The sequence below is a fragment of the Lottia gigantea genome (assembly GCF_000327385.1).
Source record: "Lottia gigantea unplaced genomic scaffold LOTGIsca_97, whole genome shotgun sequence".
NCBI lineage: Eukaryota > Metazoa > Mollusca > Gastropoda > Lottiidae > Lottia > Lottia gigantea.
The window spans coordinates 370,875-380,831 of NW_008711143.1; the positions used below are offsets into that span (position 1 = coordinate 370,875).

The 9,957-nt window shown below is 31.6% G+C and overlaps 1 protein-coding gene across 1 annotated transcript; it reads right to left on the minus strand.

The window, feature by feature from the left end:
* Positions 1-2,576: 2,576 nt before the first annotated feature.
* On the minus strand, positions 2,577-3,587 carry LOTGIDRAFT_170343 (hypothetical protein; the record flags this gene model as incomplete). The annotated part of the gene is made up of 1 exon (XM_009068986.1): positions 2,577-3,587. One exon carries the CDS (start codon positions 3,585-3,587, stop codon positions 2,577-2,579), a length of 1,011 nt encoding a protein of 336 aa, XP_009067234.1.
* Between the last annotated feature and the right edge of the window lie 6,370 nt (positions 3,588-9,957).

Consider the following 9,957-nt stretch of genomic DNA (forward strand, 5'->3'; position numbering starts at 1 on the left):
ATAGGTCACAGCGAATTGCCAACAAGATAAATAGGTCACAGTGAATTGAAAGATGACAAAATTACTGCATCGAATTTTACCTCGTTCCGAATGCACTTAATTCCATAATACTGTGACCAATTTACATCGTGATCAAATTACTGTTTCCAATTAACATCGTGATCAAATCCCTGTCAGCAATTCAGTTTGCTCTGTTATACTGAGATCTTGTGACCTAACCTTATGGCCATTTTACTTGAACACATTCCTTATAACAGAATTGTTTGTGACAAATTTACCATGTGGTCAAATCACTATAACCAATTTAGCTTGCGACCGTATTACCATATTCTTATGACAATATTGTGGAATAGTACCTTCATCAAATTCCCCTGTGGCAAAATTTTCTGTGAATATTTTACCATGTGGCCGTGTCACTATGAAATTTTCTGTCACTATCTTACCGACGGCCCGCGGATATTTGGCCTATTACCTAAACAGTTTCTTTGGGTGGTGTTGTTATCTGAAGAGGACATTTTTCATGGTTAGGTTCTCGCTGTGATAATAACCGCTAAATAGAATCAATAAACATAATTTATTCTAACATTTTCTAAAACATCTCTAAAAACAATAACAAAACTTAAATACTATTATAATACTCCTAAAACAGAGACTTAAAGCGTACAGAGCACATGAAATATATTTCTAAAAAATGGAGAACAGATTCCATGAAACGCCAAGTCTTCGTCTTCAAAATATAAATCGCGAACATGTTGATTCAGACAACCGCGTCTCTTTTCAGATATACTGATGTTTATATCGTTAAAAATTCTTCCATCAGAAATGACGGTATTCAAAGTCTTCAGGGCGTAGACCACAGATATATTAAGTTATTTGTGATATAGATAGCCGAATGAGAAAATAATAAGAATGGTTTGGGAAATTCATTTCAGTCTCAAGAAAATTGGAAACAAATTTGGCGAGAAAACTAGAAAGTCCTAATATAGAGAAGTGCACAATGAGCTGGGTTCTATTTGGTTATCAGTGTTGTGTAGATAGATAAATAATTAAACCCATATACTCTAGGCTAAATAATTCACATAATATTACATGGCAAAACAGCGTGTGCATCTCCATTAAGAAATTCTGTTAAAATCTAATTAAATTGATAAAAGTAAAATATACGGAATCGTTAACAGTTTGGCTGGTTTAACTGCATCAATATCATGGGTTCAATAACCGACAAGACGTTCACGCCGTTGCATGAAAGGAGATAACAGTAAAATTGGAATTCAATAGATAGTATTATGTCAACACTATACATCCTACACGATTTCATGGTTACAACCAATTATAGCAGATATGAAATAATAAGCCTACCCAGTGTTATTATTGTTCACTAATATGGATATTGTAAAACAAATAGTTGTAAAACCACGATAATCCCATGCAAAGTTAAAGTGTTCTAGATGAGAGTGGTCTGTACGGCTTAACTGGAACACCAAATATTCTCACCATATACCCGGGATTTACTCGCTATATTCATGTCATATATTAAAGACGATTCAAATCATAATCCCTACAAATCAAATGATCTGTTTTGTGTTAAATAAAAATTAATTAAAGGACTGCATTTTGGTAGTATATGGGTTCTCGAATTTTGTCCTTGGATTTTACAATCAATTATGACCTCCTTATTGGGACAAAGTTCTAGTAAGTTTTATTGAACAAGAATCACGGAAAACAAAATGAAGAATACATCTGACGCGAATTTGGAAGTGTTGGTAGAATATTTTTTATGGTCCGAAAGAGGGTGGGGGGGGGGGGGATTGGCCAAAAAAAGCACTACCTAAATACGCAGCTGAAAATATGTTCATCGTCTAGGGATCTATATTATATCATCGTATAACTTTCAATATATTGATTAAATGAGTTATCTTAATAAAAATAAATGATTAATATCTGTTTTACCTTGAAGACAGTGTTAACGATTTACTCTATATCATTATTCATTGTTTTGTTTAAGCTAGAAAGCATCAATTATGAGGGCTGTTTTTTTGTAATTGTTGTAAAACTATTTACAGTTATATAAAAACAATGCTTATTTAAAATCTATAAGGGATAGTATTTACATGTAGTATCCCTTTTTTTTTTAGATATGTTTGAAACAAATTTTACTGTTATTTGACCTTTTGATAACTAATGGTGAGGGCACACGAACCGTCTTGGTGTGCCCGTGCTTCCACTGAAAGATGATAGCGTTGCCGACATTTATAATATCCAAAGGAGTTGATATTTGTCGTCTATTATCTTATCGTCTGCATGACAGAACGTCATCATCAAATCAGATTCATTTTCCTTTCAATTGCGTATTCCGCACGTGATTACCGACATAATGGAAAACGACTGACTAGAGATTTTGGTCGGTGAAACTATTGAAAAGTCTAATGATGGCGACAGAAATCGCCGACCAAGACAGTTTATGAGCCGGCGCCATAACCTAGTTTCTTCTTGAAATGATTTTAAGTGAATATCAGAAATATTTTATGATCAAATTCTGTTTAATCAAAAGATATTTGATTTTTGCTTGCACCCGATTACAGAGGACTAATCAGAGGTTCAGAGCCGGTCTTATTTTGTAGGCGCCGCTGTAATAATGGGGATTTGTGGAGATGGAGTTTTTTCTCACTTGCAGATCTTGGAAAAAGTTTCCCAAAATCAACATGCGGGAAAAATCTATGTGGTGTTTTAGAATTCCTGGACGCAAACTCGCCAGGTTCTTGTTTCTCCGGGTCCTTTTCCAGATACATGTCACTTTTAGCCAAACCGTACTTTGTATGTGGTGTCAAAGGTATGATGGCTATAATACTGTTTCCGCCTTCGTTTGAGAGCAAGGGTTTCGTCGAGTTGGGCTCCGAAACACTACTAAAACAAGTTTCACTGACATTTAGTCGGATTCCCTGAGATTCTTCAGACGAGACGGAATCAAATATCGAGTCACGTCGTCCACTTTTAATACTGAGGTTGTTCAGTGGTTTTCTTTCATATTGTTGGTCACTGTCAGAATCTTCGAAAACCTCGTCATCACTGTCTGTTTCTACATTACTATACACAGTACTAAGGTCCCTCTTACCCATACCAAAAACTTGTAAATTTCTCCCATTTTCAGATTGTTTGGTATAACGCAGTATTGGGGAATCTTGAATACCATTGTTGAAGTCCTTGTCTTCACGCACACTGACAATTTTCGCACCTTTCATAATAACTATAGAACCGTCACGTCTTATTATTGAACTTCCGGTGCTTGTTTTTGGGACAGCTCGCATCATCTCCGTTAAACTCTTGTGACGTTTGAATTTTTTTCGTTTGTTTTCAAGGAACGCTGAAGAATCCAAACTTTGGATCGAATTCTTTCTTCCATCTTTCCCTTTAACAGAAGATACCAAATTGAGAGATTGGCGGGAGCGATCTAATGATCTGGTTAGTTCAGTTACAGACCTGCTGATAGAACTTCTCCCCAGAACGAAAAATGACAGGCGTCGTAAGGGACTTTCCACTTCTTCTGGAAATGAATCTGAAAGAAAATCAAACGAAGACTCATAACTCATAGTGAGGTAAAATTTTACCCAGTTCTCTCTAGTCTGTTCACCTTGGCTCCAGAGAAGTGGAATAAAATATATATAGAAGGTCACTGATATAAGTAATTTATGAAGTCGGGGTACAAATCGGTTTTCTTGGGTTGAAATTATCACTCATCATTAAGCCACAGAAACGAGCACTGTGAAAAATACAATTAGAACCAGACAACAGTGGTTTCAGATTAACCGTTGCATCCTTGGGGTGTTAATGCAAGGGAGATAGTCAAAATTAAGGCATGGCTTACAGACCGACTTCTTTACTATATTTACAGTATTTAATATCCTAATAATCGGACATTTTAAAACACTGAAATATACAAGCCATTGCCTTGCTCACTGGATTCATAATTTTCATTGAAATATTGCTATCTAAATGTTCACTTTACCCAACTAACTAAGTTCATTCCCTGAGTGAATAGCAGTAATAAACAATAAAAAAAAGTTGAAATGAGCATCAGTACTAATTTACTACCTAAAGCCAACTGGACCAAGCAGAGTCAGTTGGTAAACCAAACTTTCAAAGGCCTATTCCCTTTTCCATAAAATACATTTTTACAGATAAACATCAGTGTTCACTATTCCCTCTTCTCCGTGTAATTGAATGAAAGTAAATATTAGATATTTTATTCTAAAATCCACAATTAAAAATATTAAATAATAAATAAATAAAAGAGTTTCTGAGCATTCAGAGTCTTTGTGGTTAAAATTAGGATTTGAGCAAATACAAAACACAAACAAATTAATCAAACATGAAAGCCATCAAGAACTGTCCTACCATGATGGTTTCACACTTTTCCAATTATCTCTAAATAAAATAACTCAAAAGTAGTTTTGGAGTTCTACAATGTGAATGTCTAGGATGGCTGATGAAAAGTGGTTAGGATTTGAGTTAAATCTCTATCTCTAACTCAGAGTAATTTATTTTTGAGACTTAAATATATAATGTTTGAACTTAAAGAAATCTTAGCAACACTTCCCAAAATGTCATTTTCAAGATTTGCTTTTTAAATCTGTAATTGTCAATTCCTTTGGTTTTTTTTGCAATGAATTGCAGACAAACTTCACTTGTAATTTTCATTCTGGACAGTGCTTAACATAAGTACATAAAGATACATAACCTTAATTCAATATTGTAAAAATCAATCTAAAATATACATAAAAAGCAGAAAATTTATATTATATATTTGCATTACATGTATATTTATAATACTTATTGAGCAAAAATGCGAGACAATAATTTGGACTAGAAACACAAGGCTACAAGACATAGGTCATCAAGAACATCTGTGCATCCAAACCATGGTGAATATAAAGATATATTGTTCATAATAAACCTAGGAGTAATTACTAACTTCATAATAAAGGATAAATAAGGATATTTTTATCCCTCTAAGTTGCACTTAATACTAAGCAATATAAGACGCAGTAAAACATTTTATAATGCAACAGTTAAGAAAAATGTGAATGAGTCAGCAATTTTTAGTTAGAAATGCCATCTAATAAATGTGTTGTAACAGTAGGACTGGGTAAAATGATCGAAATAATCAATTATTATTGTTATAAATGTATAATTTCGATTATCGATTATCAAATTTCATAATCTTAACCCATAAAATTGGGAATTTTGGCATGTTTTTAATTTTAGTATTAACAGGGATTCTCAATTAATTATTTTGATTATTGATCAGTAGTCTGCCATCGATAATTGATCTCAATTTTGTTATCGATACCCAGCCCCATGTAACAGTTATTTCTGTATTGCAGGCGGTATTGTAGTCAAGCATATCCGCCATCTTTGTTCCCACTTTTTGAACTGAAAATGTCTTTAAGATGGGTTTACCTAATTTAAAGTGTCAAATTAAGCAACTGTTTGATTAATTGGTGTTTCTAATGAATTATCATGTATTCTTAATCATATCATTATGTTATTATTGTATGTAATTTGGAATTTGAACGTATGAAAAATGTCCATATTTGGTTATTTTCATTTATGAATTTATGTATATGAATAGAAAGTAGAGGAGTTAAATGACTTAGACATATACCAGTTTGTCTCACATGTCCATTATTAATTCATAATTCGCTAATTAGAAGAGAACTACCAGCAGAATTCCAATGAGTGACCGATCAAGAAAGGTCAGAAAGTCTTTTTTTTGTTTATCCAGACTGTACATACATGGACATTTAATTCTTATCTCTTAATTACATACAATAAGAACATAATGATATGATTAAAGATAGCTTGCCAGGCAAGGAAATATACGCCCACTGGCAGCTTTGATTTTGAATAAAAATATTTGGCAGTACAATAACAATCACCAGTATGAAATATTCAACCTTCAGTCATACACTTCTCTTTTGGGCGATACTGAATATTGAGTATGAATATTTTCGATAGTGTTCATCCTTGTGTGCTAACGAACACTCACATTAATCACCAAGTTTGGTCAAAATTTGTAAAATATTGTGATTTCTAGAGTGTTTACAAGCTAAAAATTGAACACGTTCTCAAGAACAAGGGCAATAACTCAAACTAAATATTTTTCAATTTTTCTGATTTTCAATAGGGTTTATCTTTGGGTGATAACAAACACTCATACCAAGTTTCATCAAAATCCATCAAGAATTGTGCCTTCTACAGTGTTTACGAGCTAAAAATTGAATGCTTTTTCAAGAACAAGAACAATAACTCATACTAAATATTTTTTGATTCTTCTGATTTTCGATAGGATTCATCCTTGGGTGATTACAAACTTTCACACCAAGTTTCGTTAACATCCGTCAAGTATTGTGTCTTCTAAAGTGTTTACGAGCAAAAAAACGCGTTTTCAAGAACAAGGGCAATAACTCATACTATACTTCACAAACTCCGTCAAGATTTGTGTTGTGTAGAGTGTTAGCGAGCAATTGTGGACGGTCACATTAAATTGATATCAAGTCACATTAAATTGATATCAGGAGTTATTAAATGGATATCAGGACTTATTAAATGGATATCTGGGTTTCATTAAATTGTTATCAGGTCACATTAAATGGATATCTGGTCAAATATTATTGATATTATGTCACATTAAATGGATAACTGGACACAAAAAATGGATATCTGATCACATTAAATTGATATCTGGTCACATTAGATTGATATCTGGTCACATTAAATTGATATCTGGTCACATTCAATTGATATCAGGTCACATTAAATGGTTACATATCTGTTTACATAAAGCTAATATCTTGTAACATAAAGCAGATATCTAACTACATAAAGCTGATATCTTGTTAGATAATACAGTGATATGACATCAGGCAGATATCTGGATACATCAAGCTGATATATGGTCAAAACAAGTGGTTTTCTCTTTATATGAAATGGATATCTGTTTACATCAAGTGGATGGTTACATAAAATTGATATCTGGATAAATCAAATAGATATCTTGTTATATCATGTTGATAAGGTTACATCAAACAGATTTCTGGTTACTTCAAGCAGATATGGTTACATAAAACAGATGTATGGTTGCATGAAGCAGATATCTGTTTACATCAAGTGGATGTCTGACTAAATTAAACAGATACCTGGTTACATGATTGGAAAATAAAACGAAGAGCAAGAATTGTCTTGTGTCCTAAGTTATATATAGAATGCTAGTAATACAGTTTCAGTTCTGGAAGTAAAGGTAAAGTGTGTCATTTCATTCCCACAGGTTTTGGTTCATACAGAAAGATAAGGTATCTGTATAGTGTTAGTAATTGCTATGTTAGTATTAAGCAGAAAGCTGGAAGCTGAAGGACATGTGAACACCATCTTATCATTTCCCAGAATCTTGGTAAGTTGAAGCCTGTTTTTTATGATTTTCTGAAATGAGAAGAAAGGAGAAATATTCTAAAAGCATTAAAATGTCTTGTCTTGTGATAGTACCAGATAGATGTTCTACCAAAATGATTATTTATGTTTTTTGTTGTAGGCCTACCATTAATAAACATCACTGCATTCAGATGAACACTTACAGCAAATCTGTTAACACTCAAAGAATTTGATTTATGATTTGTAGCAGTGGGTTATGAAAATCAATGTGATCCTGTTTTCTGCCAATAAAGATGATAGTTTTGACCATATTGTATAGATTAAAGCTTTCTCTACTTCAAATCAGTTTGTATCAACTGTAACATGGTTCAGCCACAAGATACGCACAAATTGATCAAATCCTTTATTTGTTTTAAATTTCCATCTGGGACTATCACTTCAAAAACAGTACATTTCAAAGGTAATAAGTGAACGTTTTGCTCTACTCTACATATAAATGTATGATTTGGTTGATGATATCTTGATAAAATGGAATTGGACAGAGAAAACAGAAAATCTAAAAAGTGTTGCTGATAGTGAACCATTTATATCCCATAAAATACATTTAGTAACATACAGATTAGAGGTAAGAGAGATGTGCACATGCAAAGCAAGCTTCAGATAATAAAACAAGCAATAATATGTTGGATTTTAAGTTAAGTTTTCTGAAGTATCAGAGTAATATGAGAAAAAATAAAAGATACCAATTTGAAAGAGACTATATAAAACAAATAAAAAAAGTCTAGAAGGTTTTAAAATGTAGAGATAAAACATAGATGAGAGAAAACTTAAATCATATGCTTAAGCTATATATCAATACAACATTTAAGCATATAGGTGACTATAGATGAATTTGACTTAAGAAACATATAATAGAACTAAAGGGCTTCATATTATATACTATTAATGACTATATATATAACATATATATGACAATACTAAAGTGATATACCTTATCTGAAATACATTGAAAAGTTGTTCCAGTATTCCACTAAGATTGATATTCCACATTCTGACATTGATAATGTTATATAATATTATATTATAGTATATCAGCTATGTATATATATATATATATATATATATATATCACAATATGATTTCAAACTATACATAGTCAATTATAAAACAATTAATAGGGCTGGGCGATATTGGTTCAAATTGATATCATGATATGAGTTTATATAGCAATGTTTTTTACTGGTGTTTGAAACAAAACGATAGTTATTTTTCTATCCAGAAATTTTAAATGTAACAAAAAACAATAAATATCTCTAAAAACACCAAAGTCTTTAACATCATGAAAAACATCTTGTTTCAAATATTAAGTTACTAGTTAAAATTATTTAGAATTTATCTTGACAAAAACTTGCCAATATATCATGATAACTACCATATATCAAGATATGGTAATATTTCAGATATATCAGGTGATATTACTAATGAATGATATAAATTCCTATACTGGTATATCACCCGGCCCTAATCCAATATTCATGTTTATATAGAATTTGAGAAAAGGGGACAAAAATAAAGGGGGAAGGGATTACAATTACAAATCACTACATGGTTTACACGACACCTATCAATCAAATTACCTGACCAATCAGATTACAGACGTCGATTTCTTCGAGTATACATATAATCTAAATTTAATTTAAAAATAAAAATTTCTGGCATTAAATATTATGTAATGTCTGCATTAATACAGTGATACAGATGGTTTAAAAATTAAACAAATTAAATCAACAACAATAATTATGCCAAAATATAAAGATATCTAGTTGAAAACGGAATTATGAAACATTATAAGAATATGAATAAATCATAAAGATTGCTCATTAAAGTTATATCCTTTCAGCTTATAAAATATATAATTCTAAAAAATCTGAATTTTCACTGAAAAAACAACTAAAAATATCAGCAATGAAAGATATAAATAATCAACCAAAACAAAACTGACATGCAAGTTAGGGTCTATAAAAGATGTTAAAAATAAATAACTGTAGGTCTATATATATATATATAAATAATAATTATTATTGGGAATGGTGGGGTTTTGTCAAAACTGAATAAATGTCTTCTTCATCTTTTTTACTAACAGCATTCTTAAAGGGATTCAAGCTCAATTAGATAAGGCAAGAGAGATGTCATTAATTAGTCAAATTTTCTCAAATCTCGTGATGGATTGGTGCTAATAATAGCTATATGTGATCCCAAAGTACAAAATATCTCTTGTACATCTATCGAGTATCATTTTGAGATAAATATATATGATTTAGAATTGGCAGCAAATATGTAATCATGAGATATTCGAATCATTTTAAAATTCTTCAAACAAAACTAACAAAATTTCACTGGATTCATACTAATGGATGCTAAAGATACAAATATAACTATCTACAGGGTGTTTGGAAATGAGAGCCCCCTCCTCCACAGCCTAAACTAAAATAGATATTGACAAAAACTACGAGTGATTCTGAACTGGTATTA